The following is a 20,422-nucleotide window of genomic DNA, read 5'->3' on the forward strand; positions in this document are numbered from 1 at the left end:
GAGAGCGTAAGGAACAAGTGAGAAACAGGAAGATGCTTTATACTATTCCTGAGTACAAAAAGCAGCTCTCAGCCCCAAACCATTCCCTGCTCTGACACAGCTTCACATCTAGCAGGATTCTGTGAAATATGGACCCAAGTTTCCTCTGTCTGCAGGCAGAACTGTTGTGTCACAGCAGTCTGTGTTACAGGAAAGAAACATTATTATGGCAGCAGAGTTAAAAGTTTGTATTTTGAGTCTCATTTATGGTAAAAATTGTCCTGCCAGGGTAAAGGAAAATCATTAAAGATGACTTGTAATGTAAGGGCTTTTTATTTAGCTTGGTTTTTTTCCCCTTGGCATCAGTTGCAGCTAATCCAGGTGGGAATAGCCCTGCTTTGGGAACACTCAGGGTCAACATCTGGGGTCAGGGATCAGCTTTACCCTCCCATTCTGCTTTTGCCTTTTTTTATCTGCTGGCCCCAAGCAGAAGCACAGCCAAATCATAACTGCTGGGAACTGAAGGAACACCAGAAATTGGGGAGGGGATTGGCTTTCAGTGGCCTCTGGCTCAGCTGGGTGACGTTACCTGAATTCAGTGTACCTGGTTTTATGGCATTTAAGCCAGAAGCACATTCAGGTGTGACTGAGCTGTTGCACAGGCAGTGGTGCAGGGGTTTGCTGAGCTCTTTGGGGCAGTCTTGGCAGCACTTTGCATTCCTGGCCTTGCTGCCAGGAGCTGAACTGGATCCTCCCAAGGCTGAGCAGAACTGGCAAGTGGGCAGACGGCCTTGGGAAGGGATGCTTTCCTTGTGGGCCTCGCACAGGTAGTAGCCCTGGCTGCAGAGGTGTCTGGCTGTTGGGTGCCCATCTTCCTGGGGTGCAGGAGGGGCTGGGGCTGTGTCTGGTGAGCTGCCATCTCTGGTCCTGCAGCGTGTTGGGGGAAAGGGTCAAGGAAATGCTGTGCAGGCACTGGGGAAAAGGGACTGTGAGCTTGGTGTTGCTCAGTAGTGGTGTCTCTGTCTGCAGAGCAGAGGGAACACCCCAGGGCTGTGTTGGGACACAGCTCATGTGATGGGACACTCAGACACCAGCCCTGGCAGGAAGGGTGTCTATGCCTTGTGGGAGGACTTGCTTGTATTTCTCTGACTGTTGTGTTTGCTGAAGCTGAATTTGAAAACTGGGTGGCCCAGACAGGGCAGCAGGGAGTGGAGGCACTGCTCACCTTGATAAGGTGTGACTCAGAGCCAGGTGAGTGACTTTATATTGCACTCTTAGAGGAAATGCTCAGAAAAAATAACCCCAGACTTATTCTGCTCCTGGGAGCAAACAGGGCCTGTCCAAGGGGTCTTCCTGTGCCCCAGGTGAGCTGTTCCTGCTGCAGAAACTCTTCTGCTGCCCTGTAGGAGGAGGGTTGAGGGTGGCAATGTTTTCCCTGCTGACAGGATGTGAACCAGGTGTATTGATTTAAAGGGGCTGAAGGGTCCTGCAGGGTTCTGTGACTCAGGGCTGGTGGAGTTTCAATGGGAGCTGTTGAGACAGAAAACACACAGGGTGTGACTTGGGAGTTGTGCCTGGAGGTGCTTTTATTTATGGAGTTCAGATGTCATTTTCTGGAACTGATGTATCCCAGGTACTGGTGGACACTGACTTAATTCATATCTACAGATACATAGAAAATATCATTAAGTCTCCTGCTTTTGTTTTATTTAATGCTCTTATGAGGAGCTTTAAACAATTAAAGTTTGTAATTTTATTGCATTGTTGGGGTTCTTGTTCCTCTTCTCTATTTACTCTGCAGAGATTCAAATATCCACCCAGTTCCTGTAGATCGTTGCTGTGGATTTCCTGAGCCTTATTTGACGGAGGAACAGGAGTCCTCTGCCTGACAGAATAAAGGATATTCTAAACATTACTGTATACTCAATGATCTCGTGCAGATTTTCAAGAAAATACAAACTCAGCACATTTCTCACACGAAGAAACTTGGATAGATTGATACCCTGCTTAATGTTTGACTCAGATGGAAACGTCTGACTAGTTTCAAGTGTGTCATGGGGCTCTGATAGCTGTACAAAGTAAACACCTTGGGCTTACTAAAAGTGACGTAGTACCGGAAACTTGTCACTGTAAAACAGAACTGAGGCAACGGTTCACTGTTAACTTAACAAATGATTCATCCGTGCTGCTGACTTCCTGCAGGATCCACCACGGGTAATTCCACTGAAACCCTCCAGCGGGAGTTTTGGCATTCCACAAACACATGAACGTGTAGATGCTCCGGCGTGGTGAGACCCATCCCAGCCACAGCTGGAAGCGGCTCAGTTTGGGGCTAATGAAGCTCCAGGGACTTTGTCTTCACTGGAACTTCGGTTCGAAGTGCTGGTTGTGGCAGTGCCAGCACAGATGGAGCTGCTTCCCTGGGCTGGATCAACATTTGCTGTGAGAGGGAACGGAGATGCTGAGTGAAAAATAGCAGTGTCCAGGGAAAAGCTTGAATTGTTGTCACCGTGGCAGCAAAACTACAGTGGGGAGATGAGGAGGATTTGGGTAATGCAGAAACTGGCTCCCTGGGAACATGAAGAAAGTCTGTATTCGTCGCAGCAAGCCTTGGATTACATGAGGAAGCAGAATAATCCTGACAGAGCAGACACTTGCACAATAGAAAACCCATGTCCATGTTGTGAGAGGAGGTAGTGGAGCTGAGGTCACAGAGTGCGTGTCCCCACGTGGCACAGCACAGTCGGGTTTGGAAGCACTGCCCTGGCTCTGGAGCTTGGTCTGTGGCAGCTGGAGGGCTGTGTGGGCATGAAGGGTGGGCACAACATGGTCCTGGAGGCAGCTAAAATACCTCAGACTACCTGTGAGTACCTGAGGGGAATGTAGTGCCACAAGCTTTGGAGCAAGAAGTCTTATGTTGAGGCCTTTGGAAAAAATAGAGGGGTTAAAAATAGTTGTTTGCAGGAGCGAAGTAGCTTCTTTTGAAGGAATCTCAGATTTTGATGATAAGGGGGACTGAAGCCTGGATTCAGTCTGTGCTGTGTCTTCAGGACACGGCAGGAATTTGAGAGCTTCTGTCCCTATCAGGGTTACCATGGCTCTGGGAATATCTCCTTTTCTTCCGTTGCAAGATTGAAAACCAGCCCAAGGCTTCAACAGCTGAAGTGTAAAACATGGGTGACTTTGCAATTTGGGCATTGTGGTGTTCGGGATATTCTGGACTGCCCGTCCTTTTGATTTAAAAAATACCCTTTGTGTATTTTTGAACTCTGAACGACACAATTTACTGCAGTCACCGGGTTCCCAGCGTGTTTCAGCAGAACAGTCCCTGCACAAGTACAGCATTGGTTTATCCCTGACATTTCCTGCTCCTGTCAGGCTAAATGTGTCAGCCCGACCCTGAAACCAGTTCTGAAAGACGAGATGTTTTTTGAATTTGCAAAGATAGTGAGGAAAAACTGCCAGACCTTGTGTCATCCTTGATCTGGATTGAAAAGCACACGGATGTTCTGCTCCTTGGACAAGGGAGCATGTTTGCAGCCTGTAAAATACTGTTTCTTAATCCCAGTGACATGTCCTGACTTGAAAACATCTACACACTGAGATGAGATTGTTTCAGCAGAAATAAACTAAAGATAGAACCAAAGCAAAAAAATCTGCTGATGTGCATTATAGGAGAGTTGCTTGAGATAATCAGTGGAATTTCAAGGCTTAAGGGTTTGGTTACAACAGATATTGTTGTCTTCTGTCTAAAATGAAAGCTGCTACAAGAATCTCAGCCATAACATTGTGCCAAAAAATCCAAAGCAAAGGGAGGAAAACAAAGTAATTTAGCTTGGTTTGTGCAAACATACGATAAAGAATATGAACAAAGGTCAGGGCTTGGGTATGTCAACACATCTCATGTATTAAAACATGTTATGCAGTTTTTTTAATAACTGTATAACAAATACAAACTTCTTTACCTTATCCTGGTAGTGCCTAAAGACCCTGGGGTGGGTCACAGCCCCATAACACCAGGTGCTGATCAGTAAGGAAACATTTTTGGTTTAGATGTTTTAGGGATAAAAGAGGAAAGAGTAGGTTTTTTTCCATTCTGTAGCTAAAAATGCAGGATAACTCAAGGAACCCAAGGGGTCTGTCTGTACCTCAAAATAAAAAAATCTGAATGTTCGTGTGTTGGTTTTAATTGCTGCTTTGATCTGGTGGTGTTGGAACTGAGTTAGTTCTTTTCCATTTTCTTTGGAAATTCCTTTTTTTTTGGCCCTTAATGTGGTGTACAGTGCTCAATTGGCCCCACAGCAGTGGGCAGGGAGCACTCTTAAACCTGCAGACTTTTAACATATATTTAATTTTTGTTCAGCCTATAATTGTAAAGGCCAAATCTTGTGGGTATGGGTGTAAAATTATATTTTGAGGATAAGTAACAGGATGTGAATATAAACACGAACTGCAGCCGCTGCCAGGGGCTTTGCGTTCCCACAACAGCAGTTTAAACCTGCGGAAGCTTTTCCCTGTATTTTGACATGAAATAAAAAATCCCTCTACGCTATTTTTAATACTTTAAATTTAAACATTAAATAGTTTAACTAAGCGCAGGTGTGTGGAATTGGCTGAGTGAACCCTCTGACACCAGAGCGCTGCGGGATCTCTGAGGGGCCAGATTTTACTCTTTGTTCGCTGAATCCCCTCGCACAGCCGCGGGTTGTGTGTGTGTGTTTTTGTGCGTTTTTCCTTTTTTTTTTTTTTTCGTGTGTGTGAATTATTTTACATCATTGAAGCCCCAAGCGGCAGCTGGCGCGGGCGTCCCACAACCTTTTGTTGTGCTAATTCCCGAGCGGGGCTGAGCGGAGGGGGTTGCTGGCAGTGTATCCCGGGGCTGTGGAGCGGAGCCCGAGGGCTGTGAAGGGGAGGCCGGGGACCCTCGGGCGGTACCCGGCGAAGGGGTCGGGCCGGGTGGGACAAAGCCCCACAGCCGCTCCCGCGCTGCCCTTCGTGAGGGGATTCAAATGGCGGCCCCGCCCGCCCGCGCGCCGCGGCCGCTCTGCCCCGGCCCCGCCTAGCAACAGGCGGAGCTTGGCGCCCATTGGCGGAGCGAGAGAGCTGCGAGCTCCTATTGGCTGAAGGCGCGGGGAGCAGCGAGGGGGGAGGAGGGTGAGGGTGTTAAACCGCGCAGGACGCGGCCGCCATTTTGTGAAGGAGCGAGAGGGGCAGCGTAGGGTGGAGTGAGCTCTGAGGGTGGGGGGGGTTGGAGATTGACGGCGGAGCAGCAAGAGGTCGGTTCCGAGTGGCCCGTGTGTGTTGTCTCTGCTTGCGGGCGAACGGAGCGGACTGAAGTCGGTAAGGGCGGAGCGGTGCGGGAAGGGCCGGGCGCGGCCGCCGCCATGTTGTGCTCCGTTGTGGGGCGGTGGGGACGGGGGGTCCCGGCTCCTCGCGGGCTCGGGGAGAGGAGAAAGTTCCGAAGGGAAGAAGCGCCGGTTCGTGGGAGCAGCAGCAGCTGGGCTGAGGCTGGTTATATTCCTTTGGTTTGAGTCCAAACAAGGCGAAAGAAATGGAGGTGGGCGGCTCCTCTGGAGCTGAGGGAGGGATGGGCTGGGGGTTGATGAGTTTGGAGATTTACAGGAGGTGAAGAGATTGGAGTGACTCGACATTAAAGTCTTAGAGATTACAGGAAAGTACGAGCCATGGGCTAAACAGGAAGTTAGTGTAAGAGTTAATAAGGAATTACTTGGGTAACGAAGGTGAAAAAAAAAGCAGCTGAAAGATGAGAAATGGAGCTCTGTGATGCTTGGGGAGTGCAGGGGGTGTCACGGGAAGTGTTGGGACATTGGGGGCAGGTCCCAGTTAGGTGGGTGCGTTCTGCAGGGGCAGTTTACAGGGAGGGGTTTCTTTGTGCTCAAGTGATCCGTTGAGCTCGTTTCCCTAAAGTTAATCCCAAAGAATTTTACTTTTTCCATATTTAAAAAAAAAAAAAAAAAAGATAAGGTTCTTCATTGCCTATTGAAATGCTTCTTAAGACACAGAGAGTGAGAGAGCATAATAAAAAGGCTGTTACTGGTGAAATGCGAAGTATGATGCTGAAGTTTGTATAAGCAGAGTAAGACAAATACTGCCTTGTCTTTTTGGGTGGGGGTTGGTTTGTAGCATGTTGTCATTTTTAGCAAGAGACACAGCTGACTCTGAATTTGCTGCTTCCCCCCCCCCATATCGAAACAATTGTTTCCTTACTCTGACGTCAAATATTCTTCTCTTTTCTGCAGTGGGACTTCTCCCTTGGAGCTTCTGTGCCGAGAATCCGATGTTGGGCTCGGCTCCCTGGCTGAAGACAGCACATCAGCCCATGAAAACTTCTATTCCCAGCCAAAGGAAGGAGTCCAGCACAAGGCAGCACCTGTTCTTTCAGGCTTGGAAGCAAGAAAGGGGGCAAGAGTTGGAGGGTGTGGAATCTGAGAAGACAACTGAGAGGTAAATGGAGGTGGGAGAGGGGAAATTACTGCAGGAATGTCAGCAGAAAGGTGCCAAGCACCGTGTGATGGTGTCTGGCAGTTCAGTTACAATCTGGAGATGGTTTCCAGTTCACTTTGGGTTTATCAGAGTAATTCTTGCACTTACCAGGAAGCCTGGAGGGAGTGGCTTTCTCAGTGCAAACTTTGCCCTATCTTTAGGTGTAACAAGCTTGGTTTAAATTTCTCCAGCACTCAGCAGTAACACCTTTTATTACTCAAGTGGCATCCAGTAAAGAAGTAAAAACCACTACTCAGAATTGATACAAGTTTTGGTTAGGCTGATTTGTGTCCCCTTGCTTAGAATCTGAATATTCTGTGAAATATCTTCTGCTTAAAAGAAAGAGCAATAAAAACTCACCTGACTTTTCTCCCTGTTTTTACAGGTGACATTTAAGTTGAAGATGGGTGGTGGAGAAAGATACAACATTCCAGTTCCCCAGTCTAGAAATACCACCAAGAGCCATCAACAACTTAAAAACAGGCAGAAGAACAAAGAGCAGAACTCGCAGATGAAGACCTACATGAAGAAGGAAAGAGGACGTGGAGGCAGCTCATCCCCTGGGGCATGGCAGGCCATGCAGAAAGGGGGCAAGAGCAACGTTCCCTTCCCCAACAATCCCAACAATCACAACCTGTTGTTCACCCCCCAGAGCAACCAGAACTATGCTGGAGCCAAGTTCAGCGAGCCACCCTCCCCAAGTGTTCTTCCTAAGCCTCCGAGCCACTGGGTACCTGTTTCTTTTAAACCTTCTGACAAAGAAATTATGACATTTCAGCTGAAAACATTACTAAAAGTCCAGGCTTGAGATGTAACTTTTCCTTATTTTTCAGAAGTGATTTAAATTGACAGGGTTTCGAATCTGAGCATTGTTATTCCTAACTCCAGCTGCACAGGTGTGTGGAGCCAGGTGTTCTTGCTGCATGTAGTTAGTCACTTGGAAGAGGGGTGGAAGTTTACATTCCCCTCATGTTTTACCTCAAAAGTTCAGTGCTGTGTTCACGTCACTGTGAAATAAGTATTTTTCTCTAAAAACCAATCAAATCAAATCCTGAACAGTCACTGTTTATTGTATTTATTGTAAGAGGAAATGGGACTGTCTCCCAGAATTGGAAAATTGTGATTTGAATCGTTAGAAAACCAGCTCTTACCTAACTTAATGCAGCATGAACTGGAAAAAAAAAAAACAAAACTGCACTGAAAGCTTTAGTCAGGTTATTTGCTGCTTTTCAGACTGGTGTAAAATTGTGCTAAACAAACATTCTGTGGATTTGCTGAGCAGAAACCTCCCCCTGGGCACAAGGTGAAGCACAGATGATTCTCTTACCTGTACCTGTGAGCTTTGGTGGCACTCCTGGAGTGGGGGATGAGCATTTCAAGCCCATGACTCTAATCTAGAACGTCCTGAAGGGGTGGAAGAAGTCCAGGCAGATCTGTAATGCCTCTCTCCAGCTCCAGCAGTGCTTCCCGGGAATCTCCACGAGTCAGAGTGCCAACTAAAGACTTTGCATTGCCAGGTGACTGCCAAAAAACTCCCCAAAAATCCCTTGGATGCCCACTGCACTGAGGAGTTCGAAACCACATTTTTCTATCAGTTTTTATAATGATAAAAGGTGAGGTAGTTCCTTAGACTGGTCTTAAATTGGTTCCCTTCTAATAATTAACAGTAGTTTGGGGCAGGTATTCAGTGTTTTCACAGGGAAGACAGAGCCATGTAAATACATGTAAAACATTGTAGCATATGTAAATTTATGCTGGGCTTTCCTGCACAGAAGTATTTTTAGTACAAAACTGCTGAATGTAAGATGACCATGTTGAGTACATGGCCTAGTTTAAAAAAAAAAATGTTATTTTGTTTAAAAAAAAAAAAAAAAAAAGACATTTGTGGCTGTGCCCTTGCACTTCACATGCAGTGAATATGCACGTTGTACTTCGTTGTGAGCTCATTTTTTAAGGTTAAATCAGTGCAAAAGAGGCTTATTTAGATTTTTTAAATAAAATAAAAAAAAACTTAAAAAAAATAAAAATAGAACTGATGAAGTTTCAGCTCCTCCTGTTGAGAATGTGGAGGAGAGGTGTGTGTTCAGTGATGAAAAAACACTGATATGTTCCAAATCAAGCGTTCAGTAAGAAATGCAAATGCCTGGGTTTGGGTGCTTGATAAAACCGAAGGATTGTAACCATTTTGTGTTTTGGAAATGCATCAATGCTCTGCAAGACATCAGTTTCTCCCAGTATTTGCTCAAATCCTTCAGCAGCAGCTCCTGTGCTGTCACATTCCAGCTGATCCTGCAGCAGGAACAGCTGAACTGTGAGAACAGGATCATCCAGGGTTCTTTCAAAATACAGGAGTTACCAAAAAAAGTGCTTTAATTTGAAAGGGACTTTGGCAGATTGTGAAATGTTTTCTGAGGTGTCTTTCTGTACATTCCAAACACAGTGGCAGCTGAATGTTTACAAATTATTGCTCCCAATCAGATGGAATTGGCAGTCTCTAAACCTGTGTTGTGACCTGGACCATCACCAGGGTCTGAGCTGTATCCCAGTTAATTATCTGTTCTTCATTTCAAATTGTCAATTACCAATGGTGTTTGTACAAATTGGAAACAAAAAAATTTAAATAAACTTTTTTTTTTTTTAACCCCCTAAAAGCATCTATTTGTTTTCAGATGGAAATGGGAAAGTGGGATGACATCATTTTGGCAGCTCCCTTCACAAAGAAGGTTTCTTAACTGCAGCCTTTTTCCTTCATGCCCTTCCAGAGGTTTGGGAACACAGGGCTTGAAAATTAACACTAATTAACATTCCTCACAGAACCAGAACCTGGCGACACTGGGGCTCCATCTCCCACAGACTAATTAATTAAGTCAGAAGGTGCTCTCAAGTTATAGTCAAAACTTGTACATTTTATTCCCAATTCACAGGGTTATTTGCACAGATGGAACACAAAACTCAAGAAGAAAGGATGTGGATGAATAAAACATCAGCATCTTTGATCAAACACACTACAGGGTACAGAGTCTTCCCTTCCTACAATAGTCTCATCAGCAAGAGCATCTTTAGACAAATATTATAGCAATGGACTACAGACTTTTTAAGCAAGTTACAAGATAAATGGAGAAAACCAGCAATTCTCAATGGGTGATTAATGTCCTAAAAATGTGTCAATTTATTATCCCTTTGTATTTCAGAATGTTGGTCTGCACCATCCCTGGCAAACCCGGCAGCAGTGCTGCGATGGCTCCGAGGGCTGCCCTGCTCCGAGGGCTGCCCTGCTCCGAGGGCTGCCCTGCTCCGAGCACGCTCCGGGCTCTGCCCCACACGGGACAGGCAGGAAAAAAAGCTCTGTCCGAGCAGAGAGCTCCAAGTGACATTTAAACGGAAAAATTCCACTTCCAATAAAACCATGATACTGTACATTAAACATCTTGAAAAGACATAGAAAGGATAACATTGAGCTTTCAGAGACCAGTCTATCAGAGTCCCTAATTAAACACCCAGCTACTTAACCACTAAATTGAAGAGTTTTAATTACCAGTTGGGTGCATGGACTTTAGGTGAAAAAGAAGTTCCAATAGAGCCTTCTATGACTGCTGCCACCCATCGATTTGCTGCAGATACTTTAGAGCACAGCCATTATTTCAGCAGAATATTATTATTTTTTTTTTACACACTACTTCAATTCTACAAATTTCGCAGGAATGACAAAAATCTAGTTTACCACAGGAAAAAAAAAACGCAATTCCCACCGTTCTTGAGACTCCAAAAGAAAGATGCCTAGACATGATCTTTTGTAGCCTGCAATGTTCTTGCATTCCAGCTGTGCATAACCTGCAGGAAGCTTGCACAAGACAGGCTCCTGCTTTTTTTAGGGCAGGACTAGGATACCTGCATCAAGGAAGGGAGATGTTATCTAGATGGGCTGTGGCTTGACTTGCATGAATGCATAAACATTCCCTGCCCTTTTGGCCACATCCTGCTAACTCGTCCCCAACTGAAAGGCCCACAGAACAGCTTCTTCACAATTTTTCCATGGGAGCAAGAACTAGGACAACATCTTTATTCATGCACTCTTGAAACATCGTGGGTTTGTGTTCGGCTTTTCTGGCTTGTTCATATACACAAGTCAAGTCAAAGTTTAGTCCTACCTCTGGGAGAGAAAGAAAGAACCATCAGAACTGGCAGACACTACATTATACTTGCAATGAACTGGATTTTCAAGACAAAAAAAATTAAACTGTGCTATACATAAATGTTGAGGCACACAATATAAGGACATGCTGACACAATAGTAAAGGAATAGTTACTGTTATTCTGCAGTCTCAAATCACTCAGCCTGGGCTCGGAGATGTTCTCCGCCCTCCTCCCACTGATCCAGCTCTGATCCCAGCTGGACTAACTGAGCATTAACGACCTTGCAGGTCCCTGACAGAAACAAACCCTGCTTTCCCCACCACAGTCATGAAGACCCCTTTTAAGGAGGATTTAGTCATGAAGACCACACAGATAAAGCTGAAAAGGGTGGGGGGTTCTGCTGTTACAAGCAGAAAGCTGCAGGATAATTCACAGCTCGGCTTACACAGTGTAAGAGTGTAACAAACTAATTAAGTGATTCACAGAGCAGTTTTTTTTCTTTGAGTGGTGGAACCTCCTCCAGTGCCAGGAGGCAGCTTCGCTCTGAATGTCACCAGCAAAGCTTTGTCACCTCCCACAGAACCACTGCTGGTGCCAGTTTTGATATGGCAACTATAAATTGATTAGGTGACACTATAAATTTGATTCTATTAGCACCTTCAGTTGTTGCTTTTATGTAGTTCATTACCCGGCTAATAAAATCTGAATTATAACCATAGGACAAGTTCATCCAGCAATAATGAAAGTTAATGGTAAATAAAATTCAATATATTAGACTAAAACTTATGCTTATCATTCTCATTTTGTCTCGTACCCCTTGAAAAATGTGAAATGACATTTATTCAGATATTAAATGATAAATTCCTGCCTCTACTGAAATACCATAGGAAGGATTTTACTCCATAAGGGGTGCATAGCTCTATTCCTAACCATGCTTTGGAGTCAAATTCTAAAGCTACAATAATTCCAGTGGATCAGTATTTCCTTCATTTTTTTATTACAGCATGTTTGCTAAATTTACAGCAAGCAGAAAATAAGCTGGGTCTGTAGTTATTTTGATCAAAACATCGATGTTTTAAAGGTAGTACACAATATTTGTTAAAAAGAACATATAAAAATACCTTTTTAGAAGCCTCTATAAGAAAGGAAATACAAAGTTTAATCCCACAACTTTCCTCTGCTAGAGCTGCACGCTACTGCTACAGTTTTAAATAGACTTTTTGCTGTTTTTTTAAACTATACATCCAGGAAAGTCTACAAAATTAAAGGAACGTGCATATAAATGGTTGCATAGCAGAACATGAACATTAACTGCAAACAGTAAAGAAAAAGTTAGAAATACTATCAAACGTACAAAGATTCTACGATCAAACCCCTAAAGCACGTTCCAACACTCCAAAGCCATCTGCACTTCTTTAAAGGCCCTGCTGAAACACTAAACCCAAACCCTAAAACATTTCACTAAAAAGGAACTTTTGGAAATCAATGTCTTTATATGCTAGGACATCAGACAGCGAGGAACACTGAATGTTTGATGCTGGCTTTTGAAAGTAAATAGAGAAAAAAAAACAAACCAACGCCAAAAGCCATTTCCATAACAAAAGGATCTTGCCTTCTAGAGAAATACTGGTGAGATTACACACTGGGTTTGTTATTTTTCACATTCAGTTTTCTAAATATACTGTATTAGTGATAAACTACATAGCTAGAGATGCAGCTCTTGTTCATAACCAACTCCAAACGTTTGTTCTGAAGTAAACCAAAATCTTGTAACCAAACCACTATCAATTCTGAGGAAGGAGTGATTCAGGCTTGCTTGACCAGCTGCTTTTTGTTGTGTAAAAGCAAGCCTGGTTACCCAGGAAGAGAGATGGCTACGGTTTGATACCTATGAATACACCAACTAACCACAGGAGTCATTGGCAGAAAAGTTTAGTTCTTATATACTGTACACACACAACTCGAAACAATCTACTTGTATCTAACAGCAGGAAAACTAAGCAATTTTATGGTTAACTGCTCACTAAAATTTAGAATAGATACAAAAACTGCATAAAATGTACATACAACCTAATATTCAGTTGCTCTGCCGTTTGCTGAAATCTGAATTTGATTTTCCATTTCAGGGTGGGGTTTTTTTTCCCCCCTCTCACACCTTTAGTAGCAGCCAGGCCAAAGGCAGTGAAGCCTCTGTCCCAACACGTCACGACACTGCACAGTCCAACTCCAACTCTCTCCCCGTGTTGTACATGCAGTGTCAGTACCATCTCTCCAGGGTTAAAGAGAAATCTCCAAAATCTCTCTCCAAAGGGCTCCAGTTACCACCCTACTGGTGCTGGTGGGCACGGAGAACACCGAAACCTGCCCCGGAGCCACGGGAACAAACTGCCAGGCTGATTTCCCAGCAGCCAGTGTTGCACTACAACTGTCCAGTTTTCTGCTCTCTCACAAAGTTTAGCATCAAAAGAACCAGTTAAACAGTTGGTTTAACTGCTCAGCACAAACTGGTACCAATTTCTCTATGGGTGTGACATTTGTAAAAGGACAATGTTGCAAGTTACGATCAATCGACTCATCACCAATATCTAAGCATTAAAAATGCAAATCTTTACAAAAATATACATAGAGACACCACAACCAAATCAGTAGCTGCCCATGACATGTAACCAAGTGGACATTCTCTCTCCCTCTCTCTGTCTCTCTCTCTCTCTCTCTCTGTGGCTTCTCAACACTGTTTTAATTTTAACCATTGTGGGCTACAGGGAAAACTGACAAAGAAAATATTTTTTAGCACTGTTGCAACATCATATTCCTGATAATTTAAGTAAACTGAACTGTGTGTAAATGAATCTTACATGCCTAAACCAACATGGAAACACTGTTAGTGGCCACTGGACTTGGGACTAGTCCAAGACCTCGATCTGGATTTTGACCTAGATCTAGAATGTGATCTTGACTGTGATTTGGATCTAGCTGGTTCTTTTTTTCTCGACTCCTTCTCATATCTTGAGCTGGACTTATAGTGTGTTTTAGAATCTGTTTTAGAGGTGCCTCTAGATTTGGTGTGAGATGCAGACCTAGACCGTGATTTAGCCTTCATTTCTTTCTTGGGCTGTGACTTGGATCGTGATCTTGAATTGGACTTAGATCTTGAAAAAGATCGATTGCGGTGTTTGAACCTATCAGAATAAAGGGGAGAGAGGAGATTTGAATGTAAAAACACTATTCTTACACATCTAGTACATCAAAAATTGTTTACCGTTTTTGCAGGAGAAACTTTTTTTTTTTTTTTTTTTTAAAACCTATAGTTAAAGGAATACAGTGATCTAGCTTTCAATTCAAAGGGTGTAAAAAGTGTTTTACCTATCATTGTCCGAATGGCTTCTGCTACGACGAGGTCTTCCCGTAGGTCTACTGCTAAAAAGGTACATCAGAAAGAGTAAACGGTGACAAATACCTATATGCAGATACACAAATGCTTCATAAATTAAATTTTCAAGCTGTGCACTTTTAAATTATTCTCCAATGAAGCCCAGAGCCATTTTCATTCACTGTCTCTGATCTGATGCAGCATGCAAGATATACAACTCCCACTGGTTACTCCCACGACAGAAAAGGATTATTCACAATTTTATAAGAATTAAACAGTCAATGTGGTGTTTCTCCTCCAGCAGGCTGCTGTGCAGCTGAGGCCAAACCACACACTACACACTTACTTTCTGGGACTATAGGATCTTCTATAGCTGTAATCAAAGGAACGACTCCTAGAGCGTCTCCTCTCGTAACTCCGACTCCGGGACCGCCTGTATCTGTCATAGTCATCGTAACGAGAGGAACTGTACAGGTTTCTCCCTTCCTTGGCTTTCATTTGATTTGGTGCTGTAAGAAATAGCAATACATAAGTTGAAAAAGATGCCCTACTTTCCCCCTTAGTGACTAATCCATATATTCTGGTGTTTAGCAAACGCTCGTTTGTGATTCTATCGGAGATGTTTACGAAAGGACACGAGAGGCCACTTTCTGCTGCTTTAACCACTGGGCAAAAATTAATGCAGCCTCGTGGGCATTATAAATCTAGAAAAAAAAACCAAACAAAACCCCCCTCCAAAACAGTAAGAAAGGACTAATGCTTCATAAAACCAGAACACAGAACTGGCAGAGGTGATTTCAGGCCAGCTGGAAACTGGTATGTCAGGTCAAACCCATGACCGAGACATTCTAACATTCCTGAATTTACCCACTGAGTGCAAGCTAACAGGGAATTAATTAAACACTCATTTTCCTGATTACACAGCACCAGGCATCACACCTGATCCACAGCTTTCTTTAATGATTAAAAGCCAGCTTACATGGAGGCATCAGTGGATGCCAAAGAGAAGTTTGATTCCAAAAAGACCCCGCAGTAAAACAATGCACATTCAATCTGTAGCTTAGTTATTAAAGTAATTAAGAATGAATGAACTTATTAGTGTTCCATTGTATTTCCTCTAAACAGCACAGCTCTCTTTTCTTTGTATCAAATCCCACTCTCATTCAAACCCAAAGACCATGCTCTAAGTATTTTAAACACCTCACACTGTAACAACCACTGTACTAAATGCCTTTAATTTTTATGCTTAAGTGCTGCTGCTTTACAACATTAAGGGAGATTTAGTTAATGTTGTTCAGAAGCTTATTAGAAATCCCAGTGTTTATACACAGGACAGAAACCTGTCCTTTAGAGTGTAAAATTTCCGTTGACTTCAATAAAAGTTAATTGTGTGTATTTGAGGGAAAACTGGACAGTCAGGTTGTTTCTCTGAGAGCTGTAACTAAAGATCTTTAAGGTACTTTTATTCCCAAGCAGCACACAAGTGTAACAGTCCTGGATTAGATCAGCAGGTTTGTGCCAGGTTTCCCAAGAGCATGTTCTGGTTCTATATAATATCTGTACCTCCCTGCAAACTAAGACTAGGTACACAAAAAACAGATTTAGAAGACCTAAGTTTTCTTTACAGTTATTTGTTCAGAAAAGCAGGATTTTGTTCCCTGTTGAACTGAGATACCCTGAAATTTACTTTTATCCTGAAATCAAATGGAAATGAGCACATTACCTGAATCCTGGAAATCACAGAGAACTGCACAGAATGCTCCTAAGAATGCCTGTGGCAAGTGACTGTTGCACTTAGTTATCTGTTTATAACTAAAACGAGTCATTAACAGTTACTGGATAAAAAGCAAAACATCCACATGCTATTTATATACAAGTCAGAAGAACCAGTAACACGTGTAATGCTGTCTGGTGCTAAAATGAAGGGTAAAATCAGAGTGTGAGGAGACACACACAAGGCACTTACTCTTCCGATCCCCCTGTGCAAACTGGATTTCTATTTGCCTTCCACAAATCCACTTTCGATCCAAATTATGGAGAGCATCCTCTGCATCACGGACATCTTCGAATGTGGGGAGTGTTAAGGTACTTGGGAATTTGAGCAGTTTACACATTTGGTATTTAAAATAAAAATAAAAGTCAGTTATTTTCTAATTTTACAGGCGGCTTTTTTTCCAAGTTCTTTTGTCATGCTACACTGTGCACTAGTGAATTATTTTTTTTAATTAACCACCAGCTGAGAACTCCTGTAATAAAATTAAAGTCTCATAATATGACCATGAACTTATCCATCAGCAAGCAGTTGCTCTGTGACACTCTTAACTTTTCTCTTCTCCCACTTGTACTTATGCAAAGAAAATAAAGGTATCCTTCTCCAAATACACTTATTAATGGTCATTTAGTTCTCTCCACTGCACTGAGTTTATTAAAATTAAACCCTATTCCTGAATTATGTTGGATGGACCAACAGTAAATATCAATGTTAGAACATGGACTGGATTTGGACCAAGGGTTGGACTCGATCTCGGAGGTCTTTTCCAACCCAATCGATTCTATGATTCTAACCAGGATAAAGCTTTCCCAAAGTGGTTTTAAATTTCTGTGTGTACAGACCTTGCCCAGGCTGAGGGAAGAGCAGACCCTGCCAGCCCTGCACTGTCAGTCAGGGCCAAGTGCAGGGTCACACCTTCATTTTCATGCTGCAATTTCCACAGCTGCTCCAGCTACGGGACCCAAAGCAGCGAGTTCCCTTCTCCTCGAGGCAACTCAGTTCTCAGCAGCATCAGCTCTGCAGAAGATAAACTGCCCTGCTGCAGCTTCTCCCTCCAGAAACCCCGTTTCATTCAGACCACACTTACAGGAGCACTCACAAGAGAAATATTACAGGTTTTGTCAATGGACTAAACCAGAATAATTCATCAAATTACTGCTTACATGACAGACAGAAGAAAAACTGTTATTCTGTAGGATACATCAGGTATGACTCCTTTAATCTTGGCCACCATTCAACTTCATCTTGACCTTTAACTCTTTAAGTGCTTGTCAGAAGGACTTGTCATGAGATGCTTGGCCAAAAATGACAGATGGCTTTATCTTTTACTTTGAAAAACAACCTTTTCCCCCTTTTGTAGATAAAGCGAAGCTTTGTCTCCCATTATGGCTTGTCCTTCTTCCAGCTTTTCTTTATTTTTTCTTTTCCCAAACTCTCCCTTCTCTTCAAGCCTGATCCTTAAGAGGTCTTTGGCTTGTCTACTTGCCTTAATTGTTGAACTCTACTCTAAAGGTTCTTTCATGCTTTCTCTTTGGGGTCGCCATTACTGTACAGCTTTACATTCTGAGGCAACAACAGAGGACAGCAAATTAGGGGACAATATTAAAGAAAGAAGTTCACCTCATTTTTTATACAATCTGATTTTGAGCAAGTGATTCCAGTTTCCATTTGTTAAATTAACAATATATTATATTGGAATACCAGCCACATTTTGCTAAGCACAACTTTACTTACACACCAGCGATAATTAAAATGTGGCAGACAATTTTGAGTCAGTGATAAATTTGCATTTAAATCATATCATATTAATTTCAGTGACATAAGCAAGCTTTTATATTACTGGACTTGATTTAAGTTTTGCAAAAAAGGCAAAGAACAGTTGAGAGAAGTTAATCTTCAAAAATAACGAAACACCACGACATAAGTAAGACACTTATTAGATACAACACAAAAGTAAACTGCTTTTTCATTTAGAGTGGTTACCTCTTACACAAACTTGAATTTCAAACTTCAACACCCCTCACTAATGAGCCATCTGAAGAAAGGATATTGAACATAAGCAAATCCTCTGGGACGGCGAGTGTAGAAGTCAAGTGGAACGTAAACATCAACTATAGGCCCATAACGACCAAATTCACGGCGCAAATCTTCAGACCTGGAACATCACAAACAGCTTATATGGGGTTTTTTCACCGTTTAAAGTGTTACCAAACATCCACCAAATTTAAAAAACAATAAAAGTCTACAATCAATATGACCCACTCTGGTTTTTGGAAGCAGCTGGGAGAGGAGGAAAGTAGCAAAACATTTTGGGAGGGGGGAAAAAAAAAGTGTTTGAGCAATTCAGCGTTGGGAGAACACCGGGATTCTCTGAATCACTCAAGATATACCCTGGCAGCTGGAAACCAGCCTTCAGCATAACTCAGAGAAGTATCAACTGAGGAGTGATGCACATCAGTTAATTCAAAGCAGGAGGTACCAGCAAAGGTTGGCAGAAAGCGGAAAAAAAAAGGACTGTTAAGAATTATTATTATTATTATTATTATTTATTATTATTATTATTATTATTCGAGTACCTCACGCAGCTCAACAGTCATTTTGCAACACCCAAACATCAATTATAAGATCCAAATAAACATTACAAGAATAAACCAGTCACCCAAACTCATTTGCATAGAATAATCAATACTTACAACCACATCAAATAGAACAGATCTCAAGTAAGCAACTACTCATGCCCTCAGGACAGTTTTTCCAAGGAATTGGCTTTAGAGATCTGGGACAAAACCGTCCCCAAGTGCAACTATCCCTGGAACAACCACTCTGTCCTCAACAGAGAGGTTTCTTAATCACATCAGCTTCTTTACAGGTATTTTTGTGACATATGAGGACAAAAACCTGTATGAGAAAGACTAATATAATACCATATTTAGAGAGTAGAGTGAGTTACTACTGGGTTTTTTTAGTATTTTTACATTTCTCTCTCTCATCAGTTGTGAAACAAATCTCCACAAAGTCAGTGCTGGCAGAAGGGAACTACAACAACCAGCACTGAGATCCCACAATGAAACCATCTGCAGGAACACTGAGCTACCTAATCACAAGCTCATGGTGAAGCCTCAACAGGATCCAAATAAAGAATTTGGAAGTAATCGTCCTCCTCCTCAACTGTTCTTGCAGTAAATTAAACGACTGGAAAGAGAAAATTCATGAAAAAAAAAAAAAAAGTTTATTTTGAAGCTATTTACACTTTTGATCACAAGGTTCCTAATTCATTCCATTCCACCGTGCCCACGCTGCTGTTATTTGCTGAGCAACTCTGATACAAGTCGTCCAGGCAGAGAGTTGGAAAACCTGCATTTTGTAGAATTATATCTCACAAGGGACTTCTATAAAAATTCTACAAAAAATCAACAACACACGAGTGCTCTGACACGGGCACTCCGCACCAAAATGCTCTATAAATGTCCCACAACTGACGATACTAAAAGAACACGATAAACTGCAAAAGAGGAATGGAGAAAACTAGCAGCTTACTGAAAACACCTAAATAAGAACCCGTGTGATGCGCACTTCGAGATTATTTTAATTCCCTGTGAGGAGTTCTCTCACTGCACGTTCTTAAGTCCTCAGGGGGTCTCGCTACAACGCGGTTATAACGGAGAACAAGCGCCGCTTCCCCCGCTCCGTCCTGAGCATTTAACGCAGGAACATTCCACCTGAACCGGCTGCGGTTCCCGCACTAACGGAACCGGCCACGCCAGGCATTTTGGGGCATAAACGCGCTATTTGCTCACAATCTAACTACAACGCTGCTTTTTCAGGAAGAGCATTCCCAGCTTCGGCGGGCCAACATCCCGCTTGGGATCTCCCGCTCAGCGGCGGGTGCGGGAGTCTCCACTTTCTCGCGGCCCAGCTTTGTTCTGGAAGGCGCTGCTTGGGAAAACGGGATCCTCGTGGAGAAGGCGGGGAACGGGCAGCACCGCGAGGAGCGCAGCGAAATGGATGGCAGGGAGGGAGGAGGGAGGGAGACAGGAATGCGGGGGGAGAGAGAGAGAGCGCGGGCCGGGCTCGCCGCGGGGGGACCCCTGCGCGCGCGGCCTAGCGAGCCCGCCAAAGCCTGCGCGAGCCCCCGCTCCGCCCCCACTCACCGGGTGTCGTCGGCCACGTTCCGCACGAAGAGCGAGGTGTTGGGGGGCCGCAGGTAGCGGGACATGTCGGCGTCGGCGGTGAGGGGGAGGAAGGAAGGAAGGAAGGAAGGAGGGAAGGAGGGAGGGCGGCGCGGCCCGGGCGCGGCGGGAGCGGCTGAGGCGACCTGAGGGGAGCTGCAGCGCCCGCCCGCCCGCCCGCGCGCCGCCTCTCGCGAGACTTCCCGCGCGCGCGGGGGCTTCCGGCGAGAGCGGCGAGCGCGGCGCCAAAACCTGCCCCCTCTCCCTCGGTGGGGGCCGCTCCGCGCATGCGCCGAGCGCGATCTTCCCCCTTCGCCGCGAGCGGGAGCGCGCGGTCCCGCGCCTCGGCGCGCGCCGCGCGTGCGCGGTACGCTCCCCGCGCGCCGGGCCGCGAGCGCTCGCTTTTCCCGCCGAAAAGGAGGAGAGGCGGGGGTGAGGGCAAGATGGCGGCGGAGCCCACCCGTGAGGGGAGAGGGAGCTCCCGCCTCACGCAGC

General features: G+C 44.1%; 2 protein-coding genes across 6 annotated transcripts; one reads left to right on the top strand and one right to left on the bottom strand.

Moving 5' to 3' along the window:
* Positions 1-5,153: 5,153 nt before the first annotated feature.
* PNRC2 (proline rich nuclear receptor coactivator 2) lies at positions 5,154-9,129 on the top strand. The gene is made up of 3 exons (XM_027661452.1): positions 5,154-5,319; positions 6,240-6,444; positions 6,869-9,129. Exon 3 carries the CDS (start codon positions 6,887-6,889, stop codon positions 7,289-7,291), a length of 405 nt encoding a protein of 134 aa, XP_027517253.1. The 5' UTR covers positions 5,154-5,319; positions 6,240-6,444; positions 6,869-6,886; the 3' UTR covers positions 7,292-9,129.
* A 1,027-nt stretch (positions 9,130-10,156) lies between these two features.
* Positions 10,157-20,096, bottom strand: SRSF10 (serine and arginine rich splicing factor 10). Of its 5 annotated transcripts, XM_027661449.1 has the most exons (7): positions 19,910-20,096; positions 17,809-17,913; positions 15,954-16,057; positions 14,334-14,496; positions 13,981-14,034; positions 13,695-13,796; positions 10,157-10,633 (listed from the first exon to the last, which is right to left on the bottom strand). In XM_027661449.1, exons 1-7 carry the CDS (start codon positions 19,972-19,974, stop codon positions 10,615-10,617), a joined length of 612 nt encoding a protein of 203 aa, XP_027517250.1. In that variant the 5' UTR covers positions 19,975-20,096; the 3' UTR covers positions 10,157-10,614. The 5 variants fall into 5 exon arrangements, with proteins under 5 accessions (XP_027517250.1, XP_027517252.1, XP_027517251.1 ...); XM_027661451.1 differs by lacking the exon at positions 13,695-13,796 and having other exon boundaries at positions 13,981-14,031; positions 19,910-20,090; XM_027661450.1 differs by lacking the exon at positions 13,695-13,796 and having other exon boundaries at positions 19,910-20,090.
* Between the last annotated feature and the right edge of the window lie 326 nt (positions 20,097-20,422).

The sequence above is a fragment of the Corapipo altera genome, unplaced genomic scaffold, assembly GCF_003945725.1.
Source record: "Corapipo altera isolate COAL_440 unplaced genomic scaffold, ASM394572v1 201, whole genome shotgun sequence".
NCBI classification, from domain to species: domain Eukaryota; kingdom Metazoa; phylum Chordata; class Aves; order Passeriformes; family Pipridae; genus Corapipo; species Corapipo altera.